At 35.1% G+C, this 16,201-nt stretch overlaps 1 protein-coding gene across 1 annotated transcript; it reads right to left on the bottom strand.

Moving 5' to 3' along the window:
• Positions 1-13,173: 13,173 nt before the first annotated feature.
• On the bottom strand, positions 13,174-15,309 carry LOC125193018 (protein FAR1-RELATED SEQUENCE 2-like; the record flags this gene model as incomplete). The annotated part of the gene is made up of 3 exons (XM_089065032.1): positions 13,174-13,220; positions 14,445-14,738; positions 14,844-15,309. Coding segments are annotated over 3 exons (807 nt in total), but the record flags the coding sequence as incomplete, so codon positions are not given.
• Positions 15,310-16,201: the final 892 nt, after the last annotated feature.

Below are 16,201 nucleotides of genomic sequence, written 5' to 3'. Positions count from 1 at the left end.
GCTTATTATTTGCTACATTAGCCCCCGTACACTTGCGGGTATACTTGTGTTAAAAATAAGTTGAGTCAAGTTTTTGGCGCCGTTGCCGGGGACAATTTTGTGTTACTATAGCCTAATATCGTGATAAAAATTAAGATTACTAATCTAGATTTTACTTGCTTTATTTTTCTTTTTTTCTTTTTGAGTTATTCTCACTTTTGTGTTTTTCTTTTCAGGTTGTATGCTCACTCGCTCTAAGGGGAAACCATTAGAGTTATTCGATCTTGAGATCGAAGCATCCAACCGAAGGAGAAACGCTCAGAGAAGGCTCAACCAAAGGCGATCACTTTCGCCTCTTAAGGGAGAACTGCCTGCTCCTGTTGCAGTAACAATGGCAGACAACGAAGAGAACAATGTACCACATCCAGATCCGGTAGTCCAACAACTCCAATTACAACTTGCAGATGTGGTGAAACAGCTGAAAGAAAAAGAGGAACAACAAGCCACAGTGCCAGTGCAAAACATGTACGCCTACAGAGAGGTAGAGGTAGAGAACCCACCAATTGGCAACGATGGGATCGATGCCAATCATTTTGAGCTCAAGCCAGGATTGCTTAATATGGCTGAGGCTAATGCTTTTGCGGGGAAGGCCAATGAAGATCCCAACAAGCATCTTACTAAGTTTATTCAGATCAGTAACACGGTGAAGCTTAATGGGGTGAGAGATGAACAAATCAGACTAAGGCTATTCCCATTTTCCTTGAGAGATGATGCTAGAGACTGGTACGACAGCATGGGGTCAGGATCTGTTAAAACGTGGGATGCCATGGTAAACTTATTTTTGGAGAAGTACTTCCCACCCAGCGAAGTTCTAAAGAGGCAAGCAGAGATAATTCAATTCCAGATGAAGCCTCATGAGACAATCCGAGAAGCATGGGCCAGATTTAAGACACTGTTGAAGAGATGCCCAAAGCATGGTCTAAGTCCGGGACATTAAGTCATAACTTTTTATATGGGGTGCACTTCAGATGCAATGCGTGAACTGAATTGGAGCGCAGGAGGAGCACTCCTTCAATTAGGAGAGAATGATGCCATGCAAGTGATTGGGAGAGTGGCTTCCACTGATGAAGGATGGAATAATGAAAAAAAACAAGTCATACAGGGTGGCCTCTGTTATAGAAGATGATAGAATAGACAAAATGTCGAAGCAGCTAGATCTGTTGACCACTCAATTGGGGATCATGGAGATGAGACAGCCTGGACCAGAACTGTAGGGAAGAGTTGAAGATGTGAACTATGTGCACCAAGGAGGGAACAACATGAACTTCAACAACTATCGCCCCAACCAAGGTGGTGGTAACTATAACCACTATGGTACAAGGTGCATCCCAATCTCTCCTATGGGAATCCTAACAATGTTTTGCAACTACCACCAAGATTCACAGTAGCTAATGGAATGGTCAATGAGCAGAAGAAGCCTACTACAGAAGATATCTTGGGAGCATTCATGATTCAAACTACCAAGTACATGGAGAAAACTGACAAGTACATGGAGAGCACCAGTCAAAGGTTGGGGAAGGTTGAAAACGACGTGCAAAGCTTGAATGTGCATATGAAGAGCATTGATACTCAGATTAGTAAAATTTCTCAAGCTGTAGGTTTCCAACATCAGCTAGGGCAATTTCCAGCACAGACCATAAACAATCCCAAAGACTGCAAGGCCATACACTTGAGAGGTGGTAAAAGCTATGAAGAACCTTCCATGCCTGTAGAGGAAAAGAAGAGTACTCCAGAGGAAGATGTCAGAGCATAAGAGAATTCCAAGGGAAAGAATAAGGTGGACATTCAGACCAAGAAAGACGCAGTGCCAGAAAAGCTGCCCCCTCCCTCCATTCCTACGACAGTTAGAGTGCCCTTCCCATTTGCGGTGAAGAAGAACAAGTTGGATGAGCAATTCTCCAAATTTCTCGATATTTTTAGGAAGGTGCACATTAATATACCATTGGTGGAAGCTCTGCAAGAGATGCCTGCGTATGCAAAGTTCCTAAAAGATGTGCTCTCCAAGAAGAAGAAGTGGATTGATTATGAGACGGTGAACATATCTGAAAACTGTAGTGCGATAATTCAAAAGAAGCTACCTGCCAAGCTTAAAGATCCTGGGAGTTTCAATATCTCATGCGTCATTGGAAATGACGACAGACAAAGGCACTGTGTGATCTGGGGGCGAGCATAAATTTGATGCCATTATCATTTTTCAGAAAGATGAAGATCGGCACTCTCAAGCCGACTACAATCACACTCCAGATGACAGATAGATCAGTCACCTATCCTAAAGGAATTGTTGAGGATGTTCTGGTGAAGGTACATGACTTCATATTTCCCGTCGATTTTGTAGTGTTGGATATGGAGGAAGACATGAATGTGCCGCTTATCCTAGGGCGCCCATTCCTAGCAACGGGAAAAGCATTGATAGATATAGCAAAGGGAGAGCTCACTCTTCGTATGGGAAACAAACGACATATTTTGTCTATCTATAATGCTATGAAGTGTCGTGAAGATGAGGAACTTGTTATGAAGATGGAGTGCAAAGCTGTGCATGTTGTAGAGGTCCAAAAGACACAAGCAATTGAGTCCACATTGGGGGATTTTTCATTGCCGCGGTGGATGTTTGGTTCATGTGGTGAATCACTTTCTAAAGAAGAGACTGCACCAAATCCTAAAGTGAAGGAGAAGAAAACAAAAGCTGCAAATTCACCCAAAGTGGAAACTAAAATTTGTGATGGAGCTTTGAAAACTACTTGGTGGAAGAAGAGATTGGCTAGATCATATGCTTCCAAGATTTGTAGAAAATCTAACACCACCATTTATGGCGTGACATGATGCAGCTCATGGAGGACATCGAGCCAACGACGATAACCAAAGGCATTGTAGGGGAGGTAACCCCTAGTAGGTAACTTTTAATTTTTTATCGTTTCATTTTGTTTTTGGTGTGTTTTTTTTTTTGTTGTTTGCTTACCATGTATGTCTCCCTTCTCCACCAACTTTTCAAACTTATTCTTTGCTTAGCTTTGAATAAGTTTGGGGGGATGATATGGTGGATAGAGACACTAACGAGGTACGTATCTTATTGCTTTTGTTGCTTTATTTTGTTTTAGGATAGAATTATTTTGTTAGAACTGCATGAATTTTTGCTTTGATTGGTTGGGATTGATTGAAAAAAAAATATTTGAAATTGAATTGAAAAACTTGATAGTAATTTGGGTGAAGACTAGTCGTCTATGATAAAAGAACCTTCCACTTTGAGCTATCACTTGACCATTGACTTGAGAGTTTGAGTAATAGGATGCATAAGTAACGAATTGCTTGTTTGTCTTGATTCATGCTATTTGCCCAGTGAGACTTGAGCTTTAATTCTTTCATGTGTGATCTATCATCAATTGTGTATGTGTTTCTAGAACTTGCTCCTTGTCTTCTTGAGTTTACATAGTGACCTTAGAGATAGGGGAAGATGTTAGGCCATTGTTGTTAGCCTTATTTTTACCTAAACACTAACCTTACTATATAATAATACCCTTGATAGCCAAGTTTGAGCCTATTGCCTTTTCTTTTATCAAGCTAATCAAGTGGGTTGGGAATCCTAGACTCTAGAATTGTTGAGCTATGAAAAGAAGAGTTTGTTGTTGAAAGAAATTGGTCGTGTTTAGCTTATCAAGTTGAAAGTTGGTTGTACTTAGAAAAAAAAAAGAAAGAGAGAAAGAAATAATGAATGAAAGAAAGAAAGAAAGAAAAAGAAAAGAAAGAAAAAAGGAAAAAAATAGTATATAGAGAATAATTCAAGATCTTTGGAAGTTGGGAAGAAATTAGACAAAGTCTAGTTATTGTTGAGAAGTGTTTTGGTGAATGGTTAAAGTTGAGAGTGGATTGTGTAATGTCTTAGAATTTCACATCTTATTGGGAATTTAGTCACTTTAGCCAAATATTACCCTACCTTACCAAAGAGCCTACATTATAACCTAAACAAAAGACCTTTCGGACTCTAGATTTATGGTCACACGAAGTAGAGGAGAGGTTAGACATTGAGCAAGTCTATGGTAAACCATGCATTTTTGATTGATTTGAGTGTTACTTGATATCCTATACACTTTTGAGTGAGGTGAATATACACACATATATACATCCCGAGTGAAGCATGAATCCAAACTGATATACGAGTTAGTAGTAAAAGTGCATTCGACGGCTTAACTTGATGGAATTTGTATTGTGATATGCTCATTTATTCTGTATTCTTTGAGACAATGATGATGTCTAAAACTCTTTTGAATCCAAGTTTCTTCTAGTTATTTTTATTCATTGCTCGAGGACTTGCAATTGTTTAAGTTTGGGGGAGTTGATTCACTTGGATTTTACATGACTTTAGAGGGTAGTTTTACTTGGTTTTGATCATATATTGTGTACTTTGAGACATGGTTATAGCTACTTCTCTATTATGTTGGTATTTTGACCATTTTGTGAAGAATGTGTAGAAAAATGTACAAAATATGTGGATGTGCAGCTACTCGATGTTCGAGACAGCGTTTCTGGAGATTTTGAAGTCCGATTCGCATGTAATGCATACCATTCTCTTTGTCTTTGAAAGAGCTTCGCGTGGATATCTTAAACGTCTCAATCGGAGTTCGGTAGAAGAAGTTATGGCCATTTTACCAAGACTGCGTAGAGCAGTGACATAGCTGGCGACCCGCCAGGTTCGCATGCAAACGATGCGAACCTGGCGACCCGCCAGCACAACATGAAAAAAATGCCGTAAGCAGCTGGCGACTCGCCAGCTTCGACGCACACCCAACCTGGCGACCCGCCAGCTTCGTCGGACAGCTTATTTCGGGCCCAAAGTCAACCCTAGGTATATATATGCCTAGGAAACGCCTCCAAACACAACATACACGCCTCCTACCCCAAAAATACCACTTTTTCATCTAGAAAGAAGAGAAGAACGAGCAGAGGACGAGTATTCATCGCAAGATTGAAGACGAGACCTCCAATCCGCCCAATCCAATTCTAGGAGTTTCTACTTTTAGTTTTATTCTTGTTCAAACAATGTTTTTGATTATTTCTTTGAATATTTCTTTTACTTTTGTGATGAACATGAGTAGCTAAATCCTTCGTAGAGTTCTACGGGGGAGATACAATGATTCTTATGTTTAATTGATTTCCTTTTTCTACGCCTTGGCTCATGTGGTTATTTTGATTTCTTCTGTGCTTATACATTTATTTGACTGATCACCTTATAAATGCATGTGGATTTTACTACAAGAACTGAGAAGTGAGTAGTTTAATTGAAAGAGAAGAAATTGATGTCTTTGCCAATATAATCGAGAGATTTGAGCCTTTGAATGAAGCTAAGTATCTTAGGAGCTATTAGGAGTTGTTGCCTTAGTTCTAGGAAGGAGACTTCGGTTCTAGGTAGCAATCTACAAATTATATGCTTTGAGAAAAGATATAGTTTTACCTTAGTGATAGCTTAATAACCCTTGAGACCCTTTGTTGGCATAGTTAGGAAGTTAGTTGAGCATAGAATAGTTGTTATCGATCCCGTAGGATTCTACCCTTCTCATCTTTGATCTACATCCGTTTTCTTATTTGTTTTTAGTTCTCTAGTTGTTTTTAATTGTTTTTACCTTGCTTTTAAATAGATTTAGAAAAACCAAAATTCCGATTCATCTAGATAGTAGTTGAGGTTGGTTCGTGGTAATTAGGTTGACACTCATTGTCTCTGTGGATACGATACTCTTTGCTTACTATTTGCTACATTAGCCCCGTACACTTGCGGGTATACTTGTGTTAAAAATAAGTTGAGTCGAGTTGTACACACTTTATACAAGTTGTTGACATTTGGTTATAAGTTGTTGACATTTCAATACAAGTTGGAGTCAGACTTTCCTCCGTGCTACTCGCTGATGAGGGCGTCCAGCCTGCCCCAGTCCTGCCTGGAGGGGTAATTACAATTACAATTGATGTTTTTAATGTTAATTACAATTAAAAATCATGTCAACTATATATACTAGTCATGTCAACAACTAATATAATTATGTCAACTATGGTGCATATCGTGTCAATGGTACATACAAGTCATGTCAACTACGGTACATATCGTGTCTACTATACGTACAAACCATGTCAACTATGTTACATACTATGTCAACTACACGTACAAGTCATATCAACTATACATAAAAACCATGTCAACAGCAATTATAAGTCATGCCATCTACACGTACAAGCCATGTCAACAACAATCAGAGTTGTTTTTTAGTTGTTAACATATACTAAAAGTTATTGATATTATCTTATTAGTTGTTGATATTTGATTCTGCTCTCTAATGACATCTATCTTATAATTTTCTTTATTAATTGTAATATTTGTTTTCTGAGTTGTTGACACTTTATAAAAGCTGTTGACATTTGGTTATAGGTGGTTGACATTTCAATACAATTTGTTGAACTGATTAACATTTGATATAACTGCTAAATTCAAACTTCGGAATCCACAATAATAGTTTTAAAACTCATCCAACTATATAATTTAAGATTACTTGCACATGGAGATGTAGTCATAAAATTTAAGATTACTTATATATATAATTTAATTATGCTCAATTATAATTCATACTTTTAAGGTTAGTTACAATTAAAAATCATTTTAACTATATATACTAGTCATGTCAACAACTAATATAATTATGTCAACTATGGTGCATATCGTGTCAACGGCACATACAACTATACAAGTCATGTCAACTACGGTACATATTGTGTCAACTACACGTACAAGCCATGTCAACTATGTTACATACTATGTCAACTACACATAGAACCATGTTAACAGCAATTATAAGTCATGTTAACAAAAATTATAAGCCATGTCAACTACACATAGAACCATGTCAACAACAATTATAAGCCATGTCAACTACACATAGAAACCATGTCAACAACAATTATAAATCATGTCAACAACACGTACAAATCATGTCAACAACAATTATAACCAATTGTCAACTACACTTTCAAGCCATGTCAACAACAATTCAGTCATTTTATAAAAACAATATACTATTTAATCTTAGTTTTAGTTATTTTATTTTAACAATATTCTTTACTTTCTCATTCCTTTTCTCCTGTTGCTTTTCTTTGTTCGTTTCAACTTGTGCGTCATCCATTGGGCTTGCAGCTGGTGGTGAGATAGGAGAGCCTGATTCATTTGCTCACCCCTTTAGGATCATAACCTGGCGATGTAGGGATATTTTCTCTGTTTCTTTCTTCTGCATACTGCTTGTAAATTAGTTCTACAATGTTAGTATATAAACTGTAGGAGTAATCTAATGTCAACTCAGAGAAACATATGTAAATAAAATGATGTACTTACTTCATCAAAGAAATGTACAAATTTAAAAGTTGGCAATTCAGTCAAATCTTCAAGAACTTCCTTTTCTTTTTCAGCAATAACTATTGATTCATATATTGTTTTCCAGTGATCAAAAGTATCAGGCTTGTCTTGAAGGAACGTCTTGGACAAATGAAGAAACTTGTCGGCCACATATTCAAGTGAAGTCGTTTGGCTTCCAAGTGCATATCAACTCAAGCAATTGCATCAAGAAGCAAAACACATATGATGACTTGTGGGAGGGGGTATTGATTGACAAGAGAAACCTCAGATACTTATTCAGAGAAAATAAAATTACAAAATCTACTGGATAAAAAACAGACATAAAACACCAAAATATGATTACACATCATCCCTAAGACCCTAACTGTTGGGAACATCCATGAATTGACACTTGAGGAGATTCTAGTAGAGATTGAAAAGACTTACAGCTATGCCACATGCAATGAGTCCAGGCTTCTCTCTGTCATCCATACGGACACATAGCAGTAGAAAAGCTCCTATATACCAGGGGATTGCACCCAGAAAGAAACTAGTAATAAACCTAGCAAAAAAACAGCAAAATCAGAGAAGTTCCTATTTCACTGAACAAGGTGGTAAATTATTCAACTATCATGAAACTATCAGTTGTACCGCATACATTATCTCCTAAGAAAAGCATTTTTGAAATAATTAAGTAGACAATGACTGCTAGATAAACTTACAAGAGCCATCCAAGACCAACACCAAAACAGGGGAGCCGTTCCTCCCTAAAAGGTTTGTATGAGCAACAACATGACCTAGAAACATTTGTATGTTTTCTACAGCCATCCTAACAGCCATTCAAACAAGCATACACTATGTCAATATAATTATATCAACACCTATTCAAACAAGCATACACAACTACTGTCAACAATATATTATTATAGCTATGTCAATAGCTAGTATATAAAATGTCAATAATCTTAAAAAATTTATAATCAAACAGAATAAATCAATATCAATTATACACGATATCATGTCAATAAGAAGTATACCCTATTGACAACAAGTGCATGCATGTTATTACGATTATGTCAATAGATAAAGTACATAATAAATCTATGTCAATAACAAGTATACCCTATCGACAGCAAGTGCATGTATATTCTTAAAATTATGTCAATAGATAAAGTACATAATAAATCAATGTCAATAACAAGTATATCTCATATATAGCAAACACAATTATCTGGTTACTATTATGTCAATTTGACTATGTCAACAACGATTCTAATAAGTATACACTATGTCAATAACAAGTATATCATGTTTAAAGCAAACATAATTATTTTATTACTTTTATATCAATTGTTAAAGTTTATAATGTCAACAACAATCCAAACAAGCATACACTATGTCAACAGTATACAATATCATCTCAATGACAAGTATATGCTGTTTATAGAAAACACAAGTCTATTATCATAACTATGTCAATAGCTATTGTATGAAATGTCAATAATCTTAACTGGAAGCAAATGCATGTTCTCTTTCATTTTTTCCAGCAGCCTTGTTGATTTCCCTCTCTTCCGATTCTACCATCGCTAATCAACAATAAAAAAATCAGCAGAAATCGAATTCAGAAGAAAACAAATCCAGATCTGTTTTAATACACTAAAATCGAAGCAATATACTTAAAATTTGAATCAATTTCTTAACCTGAAGAATTCGCTTCAACGACCGCTGATTTGGAATGCCTTTTTCTGGCTACAATCGGTGCTTCAACTTCACTACTTCTTCGATCCTCATTTTTGGAAATTAATTGATGTAGAAAACTGAACGAAGTCTAAGATTAGGAGATGAATTGCGACGAAGGGAAGAGAAGATGCAGAATTGTAGAAGAAATTTGGGAGAGAACTCAGAGAAATGTTCGAGAGTTTTGCGGCGTGTTTTGAATACAGCTGAAACATTTTAGAACTGAAATGGAAAAAATACCCCCCTGTTGACTAAAACCAGACGCTGTTGACATCGCGCGAAGATTGTGAATGGGTGGCTGAGATTGCATCTCAATTCTGAATTAGGCCCAAAAATCTCAACCTAACAAGACCCTATATATATATATATATATATATATATATATATAGGGTCTTGTTAGGTTGAGATTATTTAGCTAAATTGAGAAATGAGATGCAATATGGGCCACTAATCCATAAGATTAAGAAAATGTCAACAAATACCAAATTATGTCAACAAGGGGGTATAATTATAATTTTATTAATAAAAAAGCTGAAAACATAAAAACGTGTTTCAATCCAATTTCAAAAAGCTCTCTAAAACTCTCCTGAAATCTTCAAACCTTCATGCAAATCGAACCCCTTCAAAATCTGCAAAAACTCGGTAATCTTCACAATTCAAACCGTAAAAATTCATACAGAGTTTTCTAGAATGACGATAGAAGAGCAAAATCGAAAAGAATCGGTTGAAACATCGATTGAAGTTGAATTGGCTGAAGCAGCAGTCGAAGAGAATCGGCATTCGAAATCGGCGACGGTTGAAGCGACTTCTTCAGGTTAAGAAATTGATTCAAATTTTAAGTATATTACTTCTATTTTGGTGTATTAAAACACATCTGGATTTTGTTTTTTATGAATTCGATTCCTGCTGAATTTTTTTGTTGATTAACGATGGTAGAATCGGAAGAGATGGAAACGAACAATGTTGCTGGAAAAAACGAAAGAGATCAAGCATTACCTTCCAGCTAAGGATTTGTTTAAATTTTGAAGATTATTGACATTTTATATACTAGCTATTGACATAGCTATAATATTATACTGTTAATAGTAGTGTATGCTTGTTTGAATAGGCGTTGACATAATTATATTAACATAATGTATGCTTGTTTGAATGACTGTTAGGATGGCTGTAGAAAACATACAATTTTATGGCTGTAGTAGTATGTCAACAACTATTAACATAGTGTATGCTTGTTTGAATGGCTGTTAGGATGACTGTAGAAAACATATGTATAGTTGTAGTAGTATCTCAATAGCTATTGACATATTGTAAGCTTGTTTAAATAGTTGTTGACATAGTCATACTTATGTAATCAGAGTATGCTGGCCATAAACTTTATAAGATAATCGATAGGGTATGTCAACATTATAAAATTTAACTATTGACATAATAATAATGATTATAAGATAATTGTGGTTGCTATATATAGGATATACGTGTTAATTGACAGAGTATAATTCATAAATGAACTTCTGTTAGTTGTGCTTGCTATATCTATTGACATAGCTATAATAATATACTGTTGACATAGTCTTATTTTTGTAAACAGAGTATGCTTACCATAAACTTTATAAGATAATTGAGAGGTTATGTCAACATTATAAACTTTAACTATTGACATAATAGTAATAAGATAATTGTTCTTACTATATATGAGAAATACCAGTTAATGACAGAGCATACTTAATGCCTGAAATTCTGTTAATTGTGCTTGGTATATCTACTGAAATAATTTTAATAATATACATGCACTTGATGTCAACAGAGTACACTTGTTATTGTCATGATACTTTGTATAATTGATATAGATTTATTATGTTTGATTTTAAACCAGAAACCAGAAAAACATACAAGCGAAAAAGGAGTACCTCAGTATCTCAGGAAGAGTTAATTACTATTAAGAAAAATCAAAAGAAAAGTGTAAAGGATGGAAAACAGATTGTTATTGCCGAGAATCTATCTCAAAGGCTTCTAGTGAAAAGGAAACCGATGTAGTTTGTTAATGCAATAGCAGACTGAATGAGGAACAGATTAATTCTGTGAAGGAGTTGGGTTTCGAGAGTGTCCTACATTTCAAAATCGATTACATTCCCAGCAGATTAGCATTAGCATTATTAAAAAAAATTGACGAAAATAAGTGCAAGATAAAGCTTAATAATGGAAAAAAAATTCATATAACTGAAGAGGGTGTGGAGCTTGTATATGGATTTCCAAGAGGTGACATTAATTACTCCAGAGATAAGTGTAAAAGTAATGCAGCTTTCAAGAGGAAGATAGCAGAGAAATGTGGTACGAAACCAGCAAGCGTGAATCATAAGGATGTTGAAGATGTTATGTTAGAAGATCTTCAAGGAGGAAGACAATTCAAGAGGATGTTCTTGGTCTTACTAGAATCAACATTGATTGAGCAATCAACATGTGGAATGGTAAAATCTAAGATTGGGGAGATAATTGATGATCTGGATAACGTGAGGAATGTCAATTGGCGTTCATATATAATATCAGTGCTCAAATTTGTAAAACATAATTGGTCGATCACAGAGAAGAATGCCTTTGCTGGACCACTTCCCTTCCTTATGGTATGTTTTACATTTTGCATTACAGATTATTAACATGACTACATTAGGTTGTATGTGTAGTTGATATAGATTGTACTATAGTTATCATAAGTTGTATTAGTTATTTAAGTGGCTTGTGTATAGAGTTGACACTACAAACTAGTAATATATATGCATTTTTGAACTTATGCAGCTCTGCTACTTAGACAGAGTTACACAAGACAAGCGTCATGTTCCTCGGACATTTCCATTAATGAAAGGATGGAATAGTGAGCACCTTCAGGCTAGAGAAGATAGAGAGATCAGTGCAGGAATTTTTGGTTTAGGACATATAAAGAAGAGATACGTTCGTAATGAGGAGCAGCATGAAGGGAATGAAGAACAAAGTATTGATGTAGATGACAGTGGAGTTGGGTCTTCTTCTCAGAACCTACTCCCATCAGATATGGTGAACAATGTAGTAAAATACATCAATCAGATAAATGATGGCAAGACCAATCTTGTTAGAGTCCTCAAAGAAGCTTCTTCACAGATCAAGAATAATGATTTATTCGGATTTGTTTGTGAAATTGCTAGAAGCGCAATTGGAAGCCAAAAATCTCCGGTTGTATCTGTGAGTGACACTTTCATGCATTTGTCCCAGTCATTTCATATAGACAACAATGTTGGTGTTGATAACTGGAAATGAAAGGCCAACAACATTACTTTCACGCTTTTTCATGAGTACATCTCCATGTGTAAGTAATCTTAAATTATATGTAAACTGTTTGAGTCAGATGTCTCCCTAACCAAAAATTTTAAATGCAGAACTTCAATGTAACAAATCGGCAGGAAAATTGGGATGTTCGACGGCAAAGAGAAATTTTGTTTCTCAGATAGATAATGAGGTTGAAAGAAGACCAGATTTCAACTGGAGAAAAATTGATTTGGTAATAAGATCTAAAAATGATATCTATGTTAGAATATGAATAAGTATTCTATGGATATAATTGTATATTTCATGTCATACAGGTCTTCTTCCGAGTTTGTGCAGATAACCATTACTACCTTGTAGTATATTGGATGAAGAAAAACATCATTGACATCATAGATAATATAAAGCCACTTAAAGATACAGACCCGTTGAAGAATTATGACATTGATATTGGCTTACTGGTATGCTTTTATCTATATTATAGACATATTCTCTACATTGTGTTGAAATGCTTTGTACGTGTAGTTTAATTTAGTTATTTATATATTTTGCAGAAAGATATGTTCGAAGCATACTTCATAGAGAAGAAATTGCTAGATCTTTCAGAAAATATAAACAAGTCTTCATTCAACTTTCTGAATTTAGAATGGGCAACAACCACAAACATAAAGGACTGCGGTATCTATTTGATGAGGCACATGGAGACCTATGTTGGGAAAAAGGGCAGTGATTGGGATATCGGCGTCTCAGCGCGTAGCCTGAAGATTATCCAAATACTCAGGGGAAGATATTGCTGCACGATGATTGCATCAATTTACAATAACCAGAGATCGCCAATGTTACAACTAGCTTATGATTGGATGGAAGCAAACATGGACAAATTGTATAAGCTAAACAACAAATACAAGAAGTTGTTTAGTTGTAGAAAGAGAAAGTGAACAAAAACAGACTTTAATGTTTGATGTTAACTTATATTTTGGATTGGTTTTAAAATGATTATTATGCATTCTGACTTTTATTATTAGCAGTTATAACAAATGTTAATAAGTTCAACAAATTGTATTGAAATGTAAACAACTTGATTGAAATATCAGCAACCTATAACAAAATGTCAACAGCTTGTATAAAGTGTCAACAACTTGGAAAACAAATATTATGTCAACAACTTAAAATTGACATAATTATATTAGTTGTTGACATGGCTAGTACATGTAGTTGACATGACTTACAATTGTTGTCAACATGTTTTCTATGTATTGTTCACATGGCTTGTACGTGTAGTTGACATGGCTTGAAACATAGTTGACATGACTGGTATGTGCAGTTGACACAATATGTACCGTAGTTCACATGACTGGTATGTGCGGTTGACACGATGTGCACCATAGTTGACATAATTATATTAGTTGTTGACATGGCCAGTATATATAGTTGACACGATATGTACCGTAGTTGACATGACTGGTATGTGCCGTTGACACGATGTGCACCATAGTTGACATAATTATATTAGTTGTTGACATGGCCAGTATATATAGTTGACACGATATGTACTGTAGTTGACATGACTGGTATGTGCCATTGACACGATGTGCACCATAATTGACATAATTATATTAGTTGTTGACATGGCCAGTATATATAGTTGACATGATTTTTAATTGTTGACATGTGCACCTTAAAAACATGATGGAGCACGAAAGCAAGGCAGAGTCCAAGTTGTACTAAAAAGTCAACTACTTATAACCAAATGTCAACACCTTGTATAAAGGTGTACAACTCAGAAAACAAAACTTAAAATTAAAAAAACAAAATCATAAAATAGATGTCAACAGATAGTAAAATCAGATATCAACAACTAACAAGAAAATGTCAATAATTTGTAGTCTATGTCAACAACTAAAAAACAATCATGTGTCCTTTCTACCACAGCTTCTAGCATTATGATCAGTAATTTTATGACACTTTCCACAACGCCTATGAGGTTTATTTGCTTTTTCAATTGCTTTCTCTATACTTGACTTAATCCTGCTTTTCTTGTCACTTGCACCTCCTTTTGTACTAACCACATCTGGAGCATGTGCAGTTATTTCTTCAGGTACAGCAATACCATATATGTTCATGATTGAATCATTTTTATCAATAGACGACGATCCAGCACATTCATCTTTAAAGATTTGAGGACCAATACCTGCAAGCAAATTATCCAAAGCAATCAAATGATCTTTATTCCTAAAAGCACGCTGATATAGACCAAAGTAACGACCATGACACCTGTTAGCAATCTGTAGTTTGTCATCTTTGTTAGAACCTGCACACATATAAAATGTTAACAGCCTATATAAGATATGTCAACAGCTTAAATAACACATGCTAAAACTTAAACTGAAATATCTATAGAAAATAGTTTGAATACCTATGTCAGACGCACTATCATCACTCGTGAGACCATGAACTGTCTTTAGTAATTCACTTTTAAGCCAACGGTTACCAACATATTTCTCTGGAATATTGTTGACATCTTTGTTTCTGAGGATGAAGAAAAGGTGGCTGCATAGATAACCACACCTTAAAAATAGTTTACACTCACATTCATAAGACTCAGTCTCTATCTCATGTGTAACTGTAAAGGTCTTCTTTCTAGCATCAGAAATTTTGAAGACCTCGATATTCTCCAATGTGGACATGCTAATCATCCGACAACTCTTATCAGCCTCAGCAATAAATTCTTGTACCACTCTAAACATCCTATCTGTGTATACAGATGCCAATTGCTTCTCAAATGCTAAATCAGTGACATATTTTGGAGTGATTACAGAATCATAATAGTCAAGCCTTTCAGTTTGATTCCTTTGAGCATCAATGGCATTATTATACTGAAGAGTGAAGTAATAATGTCAACAGAGCATAATCACGAACATAACACAACAAAATAATGTTAATGAAACAGAATGTCCACAAAGAGCATAACAGCAACACATAATATTTACAAACAAACATAAATCATGTCAACAGATTTTCAAGTCATGTCAACAGAGCATAAATCACCAACATAACACAAAAAAATCATGTTAATGAAAATCAAACCAAACTGCCTCCACCATTCGTAAATCATGTAATCAGATTTTCAAGTCACGTCAACGCAAATCAAGAGACTTACGTAAATTACCCCTATAGTTATCTCTAAATAGGTGGCTGCACTCTTGTAAAATTCTTAGACAATTGTTATAAGTTATGTAAGCCAATATATCAGAACATGCTTCAAATTACCAAGATCAAAATGTCCAGTTTAATTAGAATACACCAATTCAAACAGGCGATGTCAACAGAATAATTAACAAGTACATAAATCATGTCAACAGAGCATAAATCACAAACATAACGCAACAAAATAATGTTAATGAAACAGAATGTCCACAAAGAGCATAACAACAACACAGAATATTTACTAAGTAACACAAATCATGTCAACAGATTTTCAAATCATGTGAACAGAGCATAAATCACCAACATAACACAAAAAATTCATGTTAATGAAACAGAATGTCCACAAAGAGCATAACAACAACACAGAATATTTACCAAGTAACATAAATCATGTCAACAGATTTTCAAGTCATGTCAACAGAGCATAAATCAACAACATAACACAACAAAATAATGTTAATGAAACAGAAAATCAACAAAGAGCATAGCAACAACACAGAATATTTATCAAGCAACATAAGTCATATCAACAGAGAATAAATCATCAACAAAACACAAAAAAAATCA

Source organism: Salvia hispanica, chromosome 2 (genome assembly GCF_029641045.1).
Source record: "Salvia hispanica isolate PSC_SH4W2 chromosome 2, Shi_PSC_v1, whole genome shotgun sequence".
Taxonomy (NCBI): Eukaryota; Viridiplantae; Streptophyta; class Magnoliopsida; order Lamiales; family Lamiaceae; genus Salvia; species Salvia hispanica.
This window is presented reverse-complemented; position numbering and strand designations above follow the sequence as displayed.